Source organism: Cheilinus undulatus, linkage group 12 (assembly GCF_018320785.1).
Source record: "Cheilinus undulatus linkage group 12, ASM1832078v1, whole genome shotgun sequence".
In the NCBI taxonomy this organism is placed as follows: Eukaryota; Metazoa; Chordata; class Actinopteri; order Labriformes; family Labridae; genus Cheilinus; species Cheilinus undulatus.
Genome location: NC_054876.1, coordinates 50,062,391 through 50,081,191, shown reverse-complemented (window position 1 = coordinate 50,081,191; position 18,801 = coordinate 50,062,391). Strand labels below are relative to the sequence as shown.

General features: G+C 38.6%; 1 protein-coding gene across 2 annotated transcripts; it reads right to left on the bottom strand.

The window, feature by feature from the left end:
* Positions 1 to 889: 889 nt before the first annotated feature.
* LOC121518849 (P2R1A-PPP2R2A-interacting phosphatase regulator 1) lies at positions 890 to 14,143 on the bottom strand. 2 transcript variants are annotated; one of them, XR_005992673.1, is made up of 10 exons: positions 13,228 to 14,143; positions 11,456 to 11,540; positions 11,311 to 11,367; positions 10,754 to 10,800; positions 10,354 to 10,411; positions 8,852 to 8,916; positions 8,695 to 8,750; positions 8,482 to 8,566; positions 6,689 to 6,887; positions 890 to 4,481 (listed from the first exon to the last, which is right to left on the bottom strand). XR_005992673.1 is itself a non-coding variant. In XM_041801510.1 (9 exons), exons 1-9 carry the CDS (start codon positions 13,326 to 13,328, stop codon positions 6,764 to 6,766), a joined length of 678 nt encoding a protein of 225 aa, XP_041657444.1. In that variant the 5' UTR covers positions 13,329 to 14,142; the 3' UTR covers positions 5,662 to 6,763. The 2 variants fall into 2 exon arrangements, 1 of the variants encoding a protein (XP_041657444.1); XM_041801510.1 differs by lacking the exon at positions 890 to 4,481 and having other exon boundaries at positions 5,662 to 6,887; positions 13,228 to 14,142.
* Between the last annotated feature and the right edge of the window lie 4,658 nt (positions 14,144 to 18,801).

The following is an 18,801-nucleotide window of genomic DNA, read 5'->3' as shown; positions in this document are numbered from 1 at the left end:
AGGGTCTGGGCACCCATAGGCAGGACCTGGTTTGTTCTGATGTTGTCAAAATAAGATGTGCATATAGATTTTTAAATCTTGATTAGAAACGTAACAGTGTATAAGGGCTAATGTAAAGGATTAAAGAGGAAGACAATCTGTTCGTTTTTGAGCAAAAATTTTGGTGACAGCGTCAACATTTCAGAGTTTAAAAAGTTGGAAATGTCCAAGTTTTTAGTTTAAAATATTGACATTAGAAACTCAGAAATTTCAAGTTCTTTAAATCGTAAAAGTACATCAGTGTGGAGTCACTGAAAACCGTGGTTTGATTCTTGACTTTATGATCTCAAAAAAACTTTTGGTCCATGGTCATTTATGACTTAGACAGTCAAACATTTCTATTTTTGTAAATTTACTTTTCAAACTTGAGATTTTCAAGTTTACTTTTTTGTAAAATGGCTCTGATGAAGAGATATTTTGTCAAAAACACCAGTATGTAAACCTATTTTAGAGATGCACGATATTATCGGTCTGGTATCAGTATTGGCAGATATCAAAATTTCTGCCGATATTTACATCCAATATTTTGTCTGTGTATTTCAGCATATATTGACTGTAAGTTTTGTCCATATATAGTAATAAATTAGTGTAATTTTAGGCTGAACTAACTGACCTATGTCAGTATAGTTCTGTTTCTTTATTTATCCTCATTCTCTAAACTTTAAAGTGTGTCCAAAAGGACTAAAGTTTGTTTTCTTGGTCATCCTCAAAACTTAAAGTGTGTCCAAAAGGACTGAAATTTCTTGTCAGAAGAGCACATTTAAATATCGGTATCAGCTAAAATGCAACTGTAAATATCAGCAAAAATCCAATATGGTGCATCCCTACCTCTTCTGCTAGGATTTTGATGTTTTCTTTTTCCAAGTGGGTGCGGGTGGGGTGGGGTGGGGGGCATGTCCAGAACATTCCTAAAAATAATATAGTACTACTTGTAGGCTTGGACACATTTTGAAAATGTTTATTTCAATCCTTAAATATTTTTTTTGTTAAAGGTGCGATATTGAGAAGTAGATATTTCATCAGTTTCCATTAACAGCCATCAGAAACTTCACTGTTTGATATATGCTCAAATAAACCAAAGCATGATGCTAGTACTGTCTTTCTTTAGTTGCATAATACCATTGTCATTGGTAAAAATAAAAAAGCTACATTTCCTGCAGGAACCCAGGAAGGAGTTCTCTGCTTTGCAGCAAAACAGGATGGACTTGGAGAGACGACAACAAGTCGAAAAATAAAGCAAGAAAACAGAAAAGGCAGCAAAATTGACCAGCATTAATGAGGATATGTTTTTATGTTCATGTAAAAATAAAATAAAGTGATCAACTGTGCAAAGTCGTGACAGCAGAGAAAAAGACGCTTGGAAAAATTTGGAAACATTTTGAAGAAGTCCCGTTTGTGCATATCGCTGTTTTAGAGATTTATCTTTAAAAGGAGATAATTAAAACTTCTAGAGACTCTCTGTACCAACATATCTGAACATGGGATAAGTTAACAGCCGCACCCTCGCTCTTCTGAAATATTGCGACATGTTTAGGCACGATGAAGAGTGAGAATATAAAACTGTACAATACTGTAGGTGCAAAAGTTGGAAGCAGAAACGCAGCCCATTAAAGAAAACACAAACACACACGATCATAGCTGGGTTTCTACCAAGCAGTCAGTTCAGGTTGGTTCAGTACAGTTCAGTCCGGATCAGTATGGTTCAGATCAGTACAGTTCAGTTCAGATCAGTACAGTTCAGTTCGGTACAGTTTGGTTCAGTACGTAGTTATTCGCGTTTCCACTGTTAAAAGTTTGGAAAGTTACCGAGATAACTGATCAGTACCGTCCTACTTTGTTGGCACCTTTCTTTGGGGCTACCATGGCTGCGTTTCCATCAAGGAGAAGCCCCTTAATGCAGTGTGCAATAGGGGGCGGAGCCCAGTGTGGGCGATGCTCAACGTTGAGCAAATGCTCATTGGTCACACTATTGCACATTGGATTGAGGGGTACTAGCCACCAAGGGGCATTCGGTACAGTTTGATACGGTAAACCTTGACCCCCACTTGTGTTTCCATTGCCAACCGTGACCTTACTTGGTGGGCGGGGCTGTATGCTGGGTGACGATAGGCCCCGTCTTCCTCTTGGAATGTCACAAAAAGAAGACAAGCAGGAAGTGTTGATTCTTTTCTACCAGTCAACAGACTACCTGCTGTGTCCTGTGTCTAGCTCCACTGTACCTGGTCTAATAGAAACACCTGGTACCCCTACAGAAGGGTGCCAAAAAAGACAGGACAGCACGGGATGGCTGTTTCGTGCTGTGTTAAAAGTTATTGTGCCATTCATATGGATAGTTCAAACAGATGTGGACTCCCCTAGATTCAATCCAGAATATTCTATGAATTTAAAAAATAATGAACTAAAGGGACTCATGTTTTCAGGTTTATTTTTCCGTTATTAAAATGTGTCTTTGACTAACTCAGATGACCTTCCTGAACTGCTTGGCAGAAAAGATCCAGATTTGTGAAGGATGAAGTGGCTGTTTTCAAGTAGAAAAGATTGAAGTTGCTCAGAGAGAAACAAACAAAGATCACAATAAAAACGCACATTAAAGAGGGCAGAGCACAGCCTCTTCCTGCAGATTTAATATTTACAATCAAACTCTGCAGGCTGAAGAAAAGTGAGCATAAAACAGCTGCTCCGACTGTCCATATTCACATATAGATACACTATTAACAAGACTACTGAAGAGCTTCAGTTGAGCGGGAACCGGTTGTCAAACCAGCCTCTAGAACTGGGAGGAACCAAACTACAGAAGAACCATGGTTGAAAGTTAGCGTCTGTCACGGTTCTTCTAGGAAAACCAGAAGTCTCAACAAGGATGGCTACACAGGAGACGGTTTTTAAACCACAGATGTTGTCTGTAGTAACGTTTTCATGTTCCACAGACATAAAATCTCTTGTGGTCAAACGTGACTTTGTGCAGTTGAAGACTGAGACAAAGAGTTTCAGTGAAATCCTGGCTGAGAGGATGGTATTGTTGATAGAGAAACGGTAAAAGTACGCAGCGCCTGGTTGGTTATGCCTCCCGGTCTGCTCGCTGTCATTGGCTGATGCCCGGTCACATGTTAAACATGTTTAATATTTAGGATTCAAAACTGGGTCGCAACGAGCCTCAGATCAGGCCGTGTCCCCTTTATTACCGGGGCCAATTCAGGCCTAGAACCACCCACTGAAGTGGCTTTTAACTGGTGGGTCAGGACATAAAGATCAACTATGAATGCAAAGAGTTAAAGATGTATGGTAGTCATAAGACCATACATTTGTAGAATTTATTTTAGTCCTTTTAGCCTTGATGGAAAATGCATTTAGTTTTTTCATTTATTTATCTTGTCATGTTGAGAAAGTAAAGTTTATTTTTCCATGATTATGTGTTAATTTCTCAGCGTTATAAGAAACGACCAAAATGTACACACCATCCCAATCCTGTCTCTTTGTTCAGCCGTATTTTAACCTATTCAAGGTTCAAATTACCGCCTTTTTCATGAAGTTTGAATGGTTGTTTAAATCTGAGTTGTAATTTCTCATTAAAGAGGCGTCCACAGGTTTAGTGTGTAGCCAGCCAACAAAGCCATGACAGACCAGATGAGTTTTCGTTAAAACACAGAAATATTCACAACTGAAGCTTTGTTCAGTGGCTGAATTTCCTGTTAGTCATGTCTAGTCGGTACAGGCCCAAAAATACCAGGAGAACCTTCACAAAGGAAGCCAGATTTAGCCTTGCTGAAAGCTATAGCCCCTTTATGTGGAGTTTGGCTTAGGACAAAGCTTTTGTCATATTTCACTGGATATTTGCATATTTGAGAATTTGTTTTGTTGATAAAAGATGCAAATTTGTCATCTAAACTCTGGTTCAATCATTCAAATAAGTGCTAATAGTGTCCAGAAGGTTCTCTGTGCATCCATCCTTGTGCTTTCAGCTTCAAAACTGCATCCATTTAAATCTGACAGTTATAAAGAGCAATACATACTTGAATATCCAGGACAACATTCAAGAGTTTCCTGGAGTTTGTTTGGTTTAGTTCCTCTGCGTGTCAGTGGAAGATGTTCCATAAGTTTGACCAAAACACTTCAAATGTTTTGTCATTTCCTGCAACTACGTCTTGATTACAACTCAAGACCTTTAGAGAACTCGGAGCGGTCCATCAGAGATGATAGGCAACTTCATAAAGAATGTCAACTTTGACTCCAGCTGCAGCTTCAAACTTTAATCCATCCAAGAAGATGCAGAATAAACCTTCTCCTGTTTGAAATGATCCATGTTCTCAGAGAAATTCAACCGAAGAGTGAGACAGCCCGTTTATCTAGAGGCTGTATGCTCTGAGCTGCATGTGAACCAACATGCACTGAGGTTTTGTGTTCATGTGCTTCCTTGTTTTATCCTTCTTGTTCGATGCTCAGATCTGCAGAGAAGAGTAGATTTTTAAAGATGCACCAATGCTTATCTGCTTCACATCATTCCCCAAAAACTCTCCTCTGATCCCAAAGTCTGCCTGACGACACAGCCAGCGCGTCCTCAGGTTCACAAGTTTAAGTGTGATCTTGTGATAATGCTGATGATGAAGCTGTTCCTTTGAGCGTTGGATTAGGTGTCATTCCACAAGCCTTCAGCCAGAGGATGGAGATTGGACTCAAAGACCACGCCCTCTTTTGGGGCCTAAATTTTGACAAAGGCTGGCTACATCCCAGACAAGATTTATTTCTGAAAATTGAAATGTTGGTAGTGTTGGGTATGAGAAGAATGTGTGCTTAAAAAGCAGACTAAAACTCACTAAAAACCAGATGCTTTAAAGCCCAATTTTTGGACCAATTTGGTCCTTTTCCAATGAATGATATGTGGTGTCAAAAAGAGGCCTTCAATAAAGTCAGAGCTACAGAAGAGGATAAGGGCCACTAACTTTTTGTTTTTTTGAGATTCAACTTTTTTTCCCAGTTCTGGAAAAAATGTCAGAATTCTGAAAATTAAGGTCAAATTTCTAAGAAAGAAACAAGTTAAAATTCAGAGTTCAATGTCAAAATTCTGAGATCAGAGTCAGGATTCTAAGATCAAGGGCAGTATTCTGAAATCAAAGTCAGAATTCTGAGATCAAGGTCAGAATTCTGGGATCAAACTCAGAATTCTGAGATCAAGGTCAGAATTCTCTGATCAAAGTCAGAATTCTAAGATCAAAGTCAGAATTCTACAATCAAAGTCAGAATTCTACAATCAAAGTCAGAATTCTGAGATCAAAGTCAGAATTCTCTGATCAAAGTCAGAATTCTAAGATCAAAGTCAGAATTCTACAATCAAAGTCAGAATTCTACAATCAAAGTCAGAATTCTGAGATCAAAGTCAGAATTCTCTGATCAAAGTCAGAATTCTAAGATCAAAGTCAGAATTCTACAATCAAAGTCAGAATTCTGAAATCAAAGTCAGGATTCTGAGATCAAAGTCAGAATTCTACAATCAAAGTCAGAATTCTGAAATCAAAGTCAGGATTCTGAGATCAAAGTCAGCTATCAGAACTCAGAAATCAAAGTCAGAATTCACAAATCAAAGTCAGAATTCAAAAATCAAAGTCAGAATTCAGAATTCACAAATCAAAGTCAGAATTCAGAAATCAAAGTCAGAATTCTGAGATCAAAATCAGAATTCTCAGATCAAGGTCAGAAGTGTGAGATCGAGGTGAAAGTTCTGACTTTCTTCTCGGAATTAAAAAAAAAATGGATGTAAAAAAAATAAATAAATAAGTGGCCCTAATCCTGTTCTTCACAGAGCCGCCCTGGTCTGGAATAGCAAATAACAAACATGCTCAGATCTAGCTGCTTCCAACAGAATACCTGCAATAGCCAATGAGTGTGAGCAGACCAGGAGGCGTCTAACCAGAGGCTGTGCACTTTAAAAAACTCACAAACATGGCAGCAACCACAAGCAGAACTGTGCCCCTGGCCAAGAGGAGTACTGGAGAATCAAAAAAGAGCAGCTTTTTGAAACATGACAACAACACTGGAGTGTTTTTCTTCTGAAGTCACGTTTGATCATGTGAGATTTCGTTTCTTCGCGTGTTCACATCAGGAGGGTTGTAATGTTAAAAATTGGTTTCAATTGGCCTTATGTCTGTGATCACCAATGTTTTTAAAATTGGTAAAGATATCCAATTTGTCTAAGTTGTAGCCAGCCTAAGTCTGATCCAATAATCTGCCCGACGACACAGCCAGTGTGACCTCGGGGTTCATAACTGATGAGCTAGTGACGACACCAATGATTGTAAACGGAGCGGTGGATTCAGGGTCTTTCCATAAACTTTCAGTCTTGTAATGAATGCAACTCAGGAGCAATGCTCTCTTTTTGGGGAGGGGCTGCAAATTTTAACTGAGAAAATATGGGACTTCCTCAAACCAAGCTCAGTCCATCTTTGACTCTGAAGGCCTGAATTTAAAGTAACAGCGCTGTAAATAAACCAGGGTTTATTGTCCATACAGACAACAGAAACAGCCCCAATGAGAAACTTCAGGAGGAATTTCAGTCTGGAGCTTCTCCCTGTTTTCATAGATCAGGTAACAAGGCTTCATTTCCAATGATTCTTCGGTCTGACCAATGTGGTCAGATGCAGGAAGAGGCGGGACTTACAGCAGTGCAGGTGAGTCATTGGTCTGCATCCACAGTGACGGGGTCAGGATGCTAAGTGAGGGGGGTGAGGAGGGTTTAGTGCCCGGGGTGCTGGTGGGAGGTGAACGGTGTGAAGGAAGGGGGTGGTGACAGAGACAGAGGGCTGGACTGAGGACTGACGCCACCTGCAGGTGGAGAACCTGCTGCTGACTGCGAAACACTGCAAGAGAGGCAGGAAAGAAGTCAGAATTAGAAATGTATGTGTAATTTAAAACATAAATTAAAAAGCAGTGTTAACAGTGGGGTTATTAGGATATCAGAATTTAATCTTCAATATAATAACAATAAAAATCCTGTGCGGCATATGGTAAAAAAATAAATAAATAAATAAATAAATAAATTTAAAAAAGGTGTGTGAGATTTCTCCATACACTGAAGCTGAATTCTCTAATTTAATCCACTGTTAATGAAATGTCGATTGATATGATACCTTTTTTGGGTCATAAAATTCCAAATGAGATTATTTCTGGCACATTTAATGCCTCTTTTCTTTTAATATAACATACAGTGACATTAATCCTAACGTGAAAAGCTGTGGTGTATAGATAAACCAAACTAGATCAATTAATCAATCTTAATGTCAAAGGTCCAAGTGAATCGGCCCGTGCAGACCTGAATCGGTACAAAGGTAGCACGAATCGGTCCATGCGCTGGTTTTAGTGTTAAAAACCAGTTCGCTGGGGCTCTAAAACCTGTTATCATGGCTCGTCCTGCCATGCTTTGGTTCAACATCTCTAATCCAATAATCCTGTGGTGACCCTTTACCTTTAAAGGTAAAGGTTGCTGGAAGTTATCTTGATTTCCCCTTTCTGTCTCATTTTTTTGTTAAATTAAAAAGCTACTTGGATCCTTTACTCAGTTTCTACCCGATCGTATCGAACTGAAGGGAATCGCTCTGTATTTAATGACTTGTCAGTGAATCAAGTCGTAGCCTGTGAATCAAGATTTGAATAGAATAATCTGGAGAAAGAGAGATTTACACCCCTAAATATGAAAAAAAAGTAAATGTAGATTAAAAAGGAAGATTGGATAAAGGTACTAGGTCTTAGGTACTATTCGCACAGGATTACTGTTACCTGTGGACCTTTGTGGCCCATAATTTGCCCTGGAAGTTTTGCTCTGCAAATTACAGACATGGTCAATTCATATGGGATTAAAACACAGATGTCCTACGGGATTACTACAAATGACCAGAGGTCCCAAGGTAATACTAATCCTGTGTGAATAGAGCATTAGCCAAACTAACTTCTGAAATTTGAGACCTCTCATGAGTATAAATAAGACTTTTTAAGGCCTTAAATTTAAAAACAAAATCCCTATTCTACCCTTTCAAGACTTTTCAAGCATCTGCAGGAAATCTGCATGGCAACAACAATGGAGTCCCAGCCACCCAGTTTGGTTTAATTTGATCTCCTGCACACTATCTTAATCACACAAAATGCTTTGCAGTGACTTTGTAGGAGTTATCCTGAGATTTTGAAGGCATTTGCCCCTCCCCTGAGCATTTTTCTTATGAAATGTAGCAGCTTTCAGTACGACAGATGATCCGAGTAAACTAGATAGTTATAAAGCATGTGTCAGCCAATTAAAGCTGTGAAATGTTAAGTGAACATGCCTCTTTAGAGTAAAAGACTTTGTAAGATATTTTATGAACAAATCTAACGTTAGACTTTTGAAGGATCCACCAGAAACCAGTTTTTAACAAGTGGCACAAACAAGTATTTGTGACAATTTTAGTTCAAGGCGACCCTCACCTGACCGTGTAGCTGCTGCGGTGGGCAGGGTCTGTTACGCCGGCAACAAAGAGCTTCTTTGGGGGTCCGTCAGACTCCACCCCTCCTAAGGACAACAAATGATGTTTTTCAGCCAAAGCTAACAGGCTGAATGTTAAACTCACATTTATAAAATTATACTAACATATTTAAAATAATAGCGCAGCTTTATATTTACTGTGTCATTAAGATTACCTTTCCTCTTTAGTGGAGTTAAAGCAGGCCATCTCACTGTTGCACTGACCGCCGGTCTGTCAGACATTGAAGACGTTTGTGAGAAAGCAAAACAAAACAGCAAACAATCTCAACACAGGATAGAAAAACATGAATAAGAGCTTTATTTGTTCTGTACCTGAACCTTCTGGTGGGACTCGGGGAGGAGTTTGGTGTGACGCCGCTGTCTTGTGACTGAAACCACTGAAGAAGAAAAGAATCAACCCAAACAAAGCAGTCAGTGTGAATCCTCAGATGTGGATTAAGTTTAAAACTTCAGATTTGGATAGACTTCAAACCCCTGGTGGACAGTCAAACAGTTTCAGTCCTGCTGTTACACCATCACTTCATGTATAAATGTCTAAATAATACATTTAGAACAGTGTTACTCAACCCTGCTCCACCAAAGAGCCAAATTGTTAAAAATGCCTTTTCAAAAGCCACAATGTAAGTGGTGAAAAGCGGCAAAAACTGATTAAAGTGGCTATAAAAATAAGTACAAGGTGGCAAATAATGATCAAACAGCGGCAAAAATGTGACAACACAGGGTGAAAAGGGGCAAAGTAGGCATAAAACGGCAAAAAGTGGGTGAAAGTGGAAAAACAGGGAGAAAATGTGGCAAAAAAGTACAGTAAGTGGCAAAAATGGGTGAGAAGTTACCAAAAATGAGTTACAGTTGGCAAAAATTGGCAAAAAGCAGCAAAAACATGGCAAAGAATGAGTGTAAAAGTGACTAAAATAGGCAAAATGTGGGAAAAATTGTCAAAAAGCAGCAAGAACATGGCAAAAAAGGAGTGTAAAAGTGACTAAAATAGGCAAAAATGTGGAAAAAAAATTCAAAAGCATCAAAAACATAGCAAACAATAAGTTAAGTGACTAAAATAGGCAAACGTGTGGGAAAAATGGCCAAAAAGCAGCAAAAACATGGTAAAAAATAAGTGTAAAAGTGACAAAAATGGGCAAAAATGTGGGAAAAATTGCCAAAAAGCAGCAAAGAGTGGAAAGAACGCTGAGCAGTGGCATTTCATGGCAAAACATGGCTTAAATGGGCAAAAAGTGGCAAAAAAGGGAAAACTGCAATCAGCAAAAAGCAAGGTAAAAGAGGCAAAACCTGGTGGCAAAAATGGGATATAAGTAGTAAAAATTAGAAAAAAGAGATGGCAGAAGTGGGCTTAAAGCAGTAAAAATCGATTAAAAGTAGCAAATGGGAAAAAGGCAAAAAAAAAAAAAAAAATTCAATTAAGGGCAATGGGAATGTACAGACAAAAATAAAGGTTGAAAATTAAAGCCACCTGTATTAATGTGGGGACACAAACTGATTAATGTGACTTGCAATGGATCATTTCTGACATCAGAGTTTCCCTTTTTTAAGGTTTTCTGGGGGAAAAATATTTCAAATTAAGACATAAAAGAGCCACACATCGAGTATCACTGATTTAGAACATTAGGTTTTCTTTAGCGTGGAATCTGTCTGAAAATCAAACCACAGATCAAAAACAATGTTCATCTTAGCTTGATGCTAACACAGAATGTAAACAGCCATTAACAGGCTAACAGGTTTAGCATCACATCATGGTCATTTTGACCAACACCTTCAAAATAAGAGCTGAACAATTAAATCAAAGAGCTGAAGATGCTCACCACTGACGTGTGGTCATGCCACTGACTGACTGGAGGAACTGGAATCAGACTGGAAGCACTGGGAGAGACAGAAGTGGGATCAGTTATACTGGTTTTAACTTTTATGTCTTATTTTATGACTATGTAAATAACTGTAAATATCCTATTTTATTTTATTTCATTTTTATGACTGTGTAAATAACTGTCTATACTTGATTTTATTTTATTCTAAATATTAATGCATGCACCTTACCTTATTTTTATCATTTTTATCTTTTACCTATTTATCTACTTTTCTCCTACTTTTATCTACCCTGTGTACTTTGCACCAAGAACACCAGAACAAATTTCATGTAAGTGTAAAAAACCTACTTAACAATAAATCTGATTCTGATTCTAAAGAGTGCATTTATGTGTATACCTTATTCTCTGCAGACTTCCTCTGAGCGTCATCTCCATGTTTTCTTCCTGCAGCAAACATCAGTGTTAGTCTATGATACTTTTCAAAACACTTAAAGGTACTGTATGTAGAATTTCTATACTGAAATGTCCACATTAATTTACAAATGACTGCTATGTTATAGTTCTTAGAGTCTGGTATGAGAGTGTATGCCTGTTTGGCACTTTGAGGTCATAGTAGGCTCTGAAAAACACAAACAAGATCCAGGTTTGCCCTACCAAAACCATGCACAACACTGAACCAAACTGGGCTGATTGGTGGAAAAAAAAGGCACATCTTATCCTTGAGTCAGCACAGTCCTCAAATGTAGATTTGCTTACAATTTCTGATTCTGAACCAAATAAATAATCAGATTGGGGTCAAGTCTGACCCTTAGGTCACAATGAAGACAGTCAAGAATGATCCAGGAGGGTAAAAAGACTGATCTGGATTCAGTACCCCCCTCCTGATGCATGATAACACTACTGCCATATTTTTGTGTGAATATGAGGAGGACGCAGTCTGATCTCTGTCCTCACCTGCCGCTTGTGGTCCAGTCGGTCTGCAGTCAGAGAGAAAGGAGACAGAGGGACAAGCTGCAGGAGGACGAGACAGAGACAGCATGGATGAGAGTCTGCCGGGGCAGATAATAATGTGGATTTATGATCTGTGAAACCCTCTGACCTGTGAGGGACAGCTGGGGTTAATGGACACACTGCTGCGTCTGTAACGAGCCGACGTCACGGGACTGAAGACGGTCATCCCATCACTGGAAGACAGACGATAACATGTTCACGCAATGTCATGAGTAAGAGGTTTAATTCAGAGGGAAAGGGAGAAAAGTTTGGAATTACTGAGTATGTCAAATGGGCAGTCAGTATAAAAAGTTGGCATAGTCCTTACAAAATATAGATTTTTATGAGGAAACAAAACAAGGCCAAGGAAAGTCATCACAGACTGTTTTTTGTCTTCAGCATGACCTATGACCTCGCCACGTCTAACCCATATATATTTTTCAAAAATGGTGGAAATATTTGTAAAATCACATTTGACACTTTTCCCATAGTTGATATGCAGTAAAAAGGTCCTGTGTAGCGCTTTCTGCCTCCTGGTGGTTTATTTATGCACTGCACGTGACTGGTGTTATTTATCTGTTTTAAGGACGAAGAAAAGATCTCAAGGAGGGTTCAGAGGTATGAAGAGGATTACGGCCACAATCTTTACAGATACATTTTCTTTTCCAATTCTAAGAACAATTCAGAATCCTGAACTTAAACTCAGAGTTCTGACTGTAATCTTAGATTCTGACTTTAATCTCGACATTTTTAGTTTTGTCTCAGAATTTGGACTTTTTTCTCAGAACGGGGAAAAATGCATTAATAAATTATATATCAGTGTTACTCAACCCTGCTCAAACAAAGAGCCAAATTGTAAAAAAAAAACAAAAAACGAAACTTGCAAGAGCCACAATCTAAGTGGTGAAAGTGCCAAAAATGGGTTAAAGTGGCAATAAAAATAAGTTAAAGGGGAAAAAAGTGGCAAAAAGTGACTTAAAAATAAGTTACATCTAGCAAAAAATGTCAAAAACAAATGTGGCAAAAAATGAGTAGCTAAAATGGGAAAAAGTGGCAAAAATAGGAAAGAGTGTCATTCAATTGCAAAAGGCAGCTTAAATGTGCAAAAAGGGGCAAAAAATTAGAATGCGCAAAAAGCAAGAAAATGAGGCAACAACTGGTGAAAAACTGATAACAAAAAGTGAGTTACAGGTGGAAAAAATGGTCAAAAATGTGGCAAAGAATTAGTGAAAAGAGACTAAAATGGACAAAAGTGACTAAATTGTCAAAAAGTGGCAAAGAAGTGGAAAAAATGATGAAAATGGGCAAAAATAAAGAGAAAAGGTGGCAAAATGTATTAAAAAAATGAATTACAGGTGGCAAAAAAATGAGTCAAAAGAGACTTAAATGGACAAAAGTTGCAAAAATGGGGGGAAAAGTGGCATTTAATGGAAAAGGGCAGTTTACATGGGTGAGAGGGGGCAAACATGACAAAAAAGTTGAAAAAATTGCAAATACCAAAAAGCAGGAAACAAAAGGAAAAAAAATGGTGAAAAGGGGCATGAAAAGTGGCAAACTTGGGCTTAAAAAGCTATAAAAAATAGACTAAGAGTTGCAAAAAAGGGGGAAAATTGCAAATAAGGGCAACTGAAATGTATGAAGAAATAAAGGTTGTCCATTTAAGCCAGCTGTACAAGAATGGGGAACAGACTGATTAATGTTACTTGCAATAATTTCTGAGGTTAAAGCTGACCTTTTTCAGGTTTTCTGGGGTAAAATTATTTCAATTAAAGACAAAAAAGAGCCACAAATCATCACAAAGGAGCCACACATGTTGATTACCACTGATACATATAATATGTATATTAGCTATCTTGTACATTTGGGTGTAATACCACTAACCTGACGCTAGTAATCATCGGGGCGCTGTTCGATCTTCGGAGTGCCCCGCCTCCTGCTCCGCCAGCTGCGCCTGCGCACTGGTCGACTTCCATCCGTTCCATCTCTCGGTAGGAAGGCCCTGCGGCGGCAGCGCCAACTGCCGGCCTCCGACCTCCTGACGGCGGCGCCGGACTCTACTCAAGCCCGGTGGAAGCCTGACCCGCAGGCCTCTCTGGCAGCAAACCGAGAGCCGCCAAGTCAGCGGGCTGAACACTGCCGGGGTCCGCTACCTACCGCATTTCTCTCCCCAAATCCCCTTTAACCGTGTTTGACTGCGGGTAGTAACGGCATTTGTTCCCCGCTGATTCGCTTCACTTACCGCCGACTCCAACGAAAATGTAACAGCTGCGTTAGAACGGGATAAAAAATGAACCCCGCGTAAAAACACCGGAGACAAAGTTTTTAAAGGTGAAACGTTTAAAACTCACAAGGGTGTCCAGACGCAACGGTCAAACTTTTAATTCGAGTCCGCACAGGTGACGTGACTTTTCGGATTAGCTGTTGAGCTAACTTGGTTCGCAGTGAAAGCTCCAGTCAGAAGGCAGAAAACCGCCAAGCAGCTGTCCGAAAGAGTCACACCACGGCCGGTCACACAGTCCTCACACAGTCCGGTCGTACGGTCCCCCTAATGACACCGAGCAGAGCCCCAAAAGAGTAAAAAAATCACGAAAAATAAACAGTTTCAAAGATTTTTACAACATAGTCCTTGACCAAATAGAGGTAGTTCGCCAACTGTGAAAACAGCGCCGCGGTCTGGTCAACTGGAGCAGAGAGGAGCAACAAGACGAGACAGAGAGGCAGAAATATTTGGGTTTTACACAGAATTTAAAAAGTTTGTTTCTCAAACTGGAACTTGTATGCACGTTTTATGTGTAATTGTTGAGAAACATGCTCAGGAGTAGTAGGAATCATTTATGTTGAAAATAAATAATCCACAATTTAAAATACATTGCTTTTTGAGTCCTGTTTTATAACTTTAGTTTAAAATCAAATTCACTTTTAGTGTCAAATACACGATTGTAAGTAGTATTGAATTATTTTTGGTAACTTTCCAGCCAAAAAATCTTTACATCGCATAATCTTAAAAACAAAGAAAAAAGAGAAAGATGCATATCAAAGATCAAATCACATCATTCTGAATCTGCAAGAATGCAGAAGATATTGCACAGATGACTTGTTAATGTTTTTGAAGCTTTTCCAGCCAAAGGATGAACACATTTTATAAATTATGCATCTGATATTATAGTTATCTGGCATGGAAGGAACTGCTTTAAGTTTTTTTTAAATTATATTTATCTGACCAATCTCTGTTCATGGGTGATTTTACCATAGGGCAAAGGTCGTTAGTTGCCTGGGGCCTCACGTTCCTAAGGGTTTCAAGATATAGTCATTTTAATTACACCTGTGAAGGAAAAAGCAGAGAAATTACTCTAATGATCACTCAACAGTCACAGAGTGTCAGAAAACAGAACTTCATTTTCACCAGCACCTTAGCCCTGCTTTACGTAGAATATCCTGCACTGTCTCTCACAGTGTTACTGTAGCTCCAATACTGTAATAAAGGTCTTGGGGGGCTTTGTCTGCTCTGAGGCTGCCAAAATTAGATTTGCAAATATTGACTAACACCATGATAAAGCAGTTATTCAGTAGTTTATAGAAATGTCTTTTGATAAGAAAAGCACACATACTTAGAGCCTAGAGCCTTAGAGCAGTGTTTACCAACCATCTTTCCTTGGAGCCCCCCCTACATGTACCTAAGAAAAGCAGAGCTCCCCAAGACCCAAGAGAGAAGAAAAAGTGACACACTGCCATCAAAAAAAAAATCAATGTAGTCTTTAACTGTTTCACTGATAAAACCCTAAAAAGGCTTATGGATGCTTTTCTTATCAAAACACCTTTGTATAAACTACTTAATAACTGCTTTTTCATGGTTTTAGTCAATATTTACAATATTGTAAATATCTTTGGCACCCCCCGGGGGTTCCCAGAACCCAGGTTGGGAACCAATGCCTTAAACCTGATTTCTGCGTCATTGACCATTCGAAGTTCTGTATCGAGGGAACGCGTCACTCTGCAATTCACCGGCATGCCACTAGGGGGGTGTGACTGTGTGTGTGAGGTTTCAGAAGGGTCACATCCAAATCCTTGTTTATCTTCTGGTCATGGCGACCGAGGTAGAGCGGGTGTGTTTGGAGTTGGAGCTCATTGATATCGACGAACAAATTCTTTTGTTGCAAACACTGAAGCGCAGGCGACAGGGAAGACGTTTGCGGAGGTGGTCTGTATCACCACTAAACAAGTCGAGGCTGAGAACGGGTGAATTTACCACACTGGTTTGCCCACTGAGGGACCTGGATGAAGAAATGACGTCTTGAGTGGACCAATCACAGCCCTTGCGGTCCGCGTCGCTGCAACGTGTAGTTAGGATTTTTTGGAGGTGTGCATCAGGATACGGCTTAGGGGTCTGCGTTGATGCAGAGGGCTACGTGTAGCTACGCTGTCGCCGCGACACAGAAGCATAAATCAGGCTTTAGAGCAAGAGCCAAGTCCCTAAAAAAGCTTCAAAATGTCGTCATATCAAACCAATTAAATACAGTTAGATTCTTACAGATATACTGAAATGATGATTTGGTGGTGCTGTGTTGAAAAATGACACGCAAAAATGGCACAAAAATGGAAATGACAGCAGTAGTGAGCATATGTCTGAGATTTGTTACCTGAAAAGAGATGCTTCTACATATTTGGTTCACTCTCTATGATTGATTTTAGTTCAGTGGGTAGGGGCCACATATTGGTTTTTGTCTGAGACCTCCAGATTACTGAAACCACTCCTGGGTTAATGATTAGTCTAATTAAAGATAGTTATGGAGTTCCACAAGGTCCAGTGCTTGGACCTGTTCTTGTCACTTATTTACTTCCTCATGGTGATATAATGAGGAAACACTGCATTAAATTTCATTGTTATGCAGATGATACTCAACTGTACGTATTAGTGAAGCCAGATAAATGTATGAAGTTTAAAGTACCCAAAAACCTCAAGAGTACACTGAAGAATGTTTATTAAAACGTAACAGATACTATAATAAGACATGAAAAAGGTTGTTTAATGTACAATAATTTAAAAAGTCTGGTTGAGAAATGTTAGTAGTTTTATGCCTTTGAGTTTCTTCTTTTCTCTGTATAACACTTTTTAGCAGAAATTTTAAAATGTGTCAAATATTAGGTAAATTGGCATATTTGCTGTTATAATGGTAAAAGAAGTCAAGTATTTGATTTGTACTATACAAATAGAATCCTCCTGAAAAATGGTAACAAGTATATGCTTTTTAACCAAAAACGGTGAGTACACAAATAAACTATCTTTTCTACAAATAAAATATGCGCTGCTAATAATGGTTAAATTTGTTATCAGTGAATTTGTATATTTTACTTGAATAATTCAAAATGAATCACAAAAACAAGACCAAAGTTAAAATTCATAGTTATTTGGAGCAATGGTTGTGTCAAACAAGTGCAAAAACATGAGATACCTGGGAAATATTTGGTTAGTTTTTGTGTTAAAAGCACAAAGTCAAAAACCTGTGAACTAGAGTGACCATCCTGAGTCTGATTAAGAAGTTTTCAAATGTTTTTAAGGACCAACTGTGGCAGAGTCTGTGAAGGAATATCTGGATTATCGTATTTTGGGGTTTGCTTTCTGTTGTTGTGACACTAGAGTCCTCTGTTCCCCCTGAATTCCCAAATCCTCCATCTGCTTTGAGTCGTCATCGCTAAAAAATGATGAAACAGGACACCAGGAGGCTCGGCCTTTAACCCCTTCATTGCCACCGGACACACGTGGACCCAAATATGAGAGCAGACTGAAGCAGTGGCGAATGCAACAAAACACTCAGACATGAGCTTTGAGAACACAATTTAATGATGTATGGAACTTAAAACATGGTGATATCAGTAGTTTGGTTCATATCTGTGAGACAATATTAAAGTATTTGGTCTGTCTATGATTTAAATAGTTATGTCTATGGTTTAAGTACTCCTGTCTATGGTTTAAGTACTCCTTTCTATGGTTTGAGTATTTCTGTCTATGGTTTAAGTACTCCTTTCTATGGTTGAAGTACTTCTGTATATGGTTTAAGTACTCCTTTCTATGGTTGAAGTACTTCTGTATATGGTTGAAGTACTTCTGTCTATGAAGTCTAGTTGTCTAGTTTGAGTACTTGTCATAGGCTACAAGGTTAAAGCATGTAATGTAGTTAAAGTAATCATTAGGGTTTGGAAACTTGATTGAAATTTTAATTGTTGATGTAGGTAAAGTACTTTTTGGGATTTGAGCACTGAATGTAGTCTCAGCATTGTGAGGGTTTAGGGTCCTGTAGTTTGAATACTTGTTGAAATTTGATGTGGTCTGTGTACTTGATGCAGTTTAAGTACTTTCTGTACATGACTCTAAGTACATAATGGAGTTTGAGTTTTCACAACTCCTACTAATTTTAGTTGTAGTTTGAGTACTCACTGCAGTTAAATATACTCTTCATAGCTTAGGTACTTAAGTACTTTTTGGAATTTTAGTACTTAATGTAGCATAAATACTTGATGAAGTGTAGGTGCTTGTTCAAGTTTGAGTACTTGGTGTAGTTTCAGCATTGTAAAGGTCAAAGTACATGTAGTTGAAGGAATTTTAAAACTTGAGGTTGAAGTTCTTGAAGTAGTACATACTTTAAATACTTGTTGGAGTTAAGGTACCTGTAATTTTAGTAATCATTTGAGTTTGAGCACTGATGGAGTTTAAGTACTTTATGTAGTTTTGGGCCTTTCTCAAGTTTGAGTACTGAATGTAGATAAAGTTCTTATTGTTTAAGTATTTTTGGCATTTAAGCGCCAGTTGTTGTACTTTATTTACCTGTCTTGGGCTTTGTTGGAGTTTGTGTGCTCCTTGTATTATGTACTGTTCACAGTTTTATTACTTGATATAGGTGATTTTACTTGTATTGTTAGTTAGTTTAAGTCCTTTTTTGTCTGTAGTTGAGGCTACTCAGAGTGCTTGTATGGATCTGATGTCTTACACATGTAGCCTAATTTGCAGACTAATTTTGTCTGTAGTTTAAGGCTGACTAGTTTTGCATGACATTTACATTTTATTAAACTACATATTTTTAGTAGTTTGCAGTTGTTGCCTCAGTTATAGCCTACTTATGAAAGTACTAAAACAACTGTACTGAGAGCTGACATGTTGTATCGGTAGTTTGAGTCATGAGTCTGTAGTTGAAGTACTTGTGTTTGTTGTAAGCTAGCAAGCTAGCTTCTTTAACTCTAGGCTACAAAAATTAAACTAACACCAGACACTAAACTAAAAGGCTACTTCACACTACAGTACTTCTATACTGTGACAAGCTGCCTACCTTTAAAACAACGGTGCTAAACCGGTTTTTCCCTAACTTACGTTCACAGCAAACTTCCTATGATTATGCCATTAACCACCGTTAGCAGGCTCCGGTGAGTCGGTGCTCCTGCCGTTGGAACCGTTAAATCTTCCTC

Bases quoted from the DNA above. Each gene is read 5' to 3' on its own strand.
- LOC121518849 (XM_041801510.1), bottom strand. From the start codon at position 13,328: ATGGAACGGATGGAAGTCGACCAGTGCGCAGGCGCAGCTGGCGGAGCA. The intron at 11,368-11,455 runs GTCAGAGGGTTT...GTCCTCCTGCAG, and splicing joins ACCCCAGCTGTCCCTCACAG to CTTGTCCCTCTGTCTCCTTT. The intron at 6,888-8,481 runs GTGAGGGTCGCC...CCTCTCTTGCAG, and splicing joins CGCAGCAGCTACACGGTCAG to TGTTTCGCAGTCAGCAGCAG.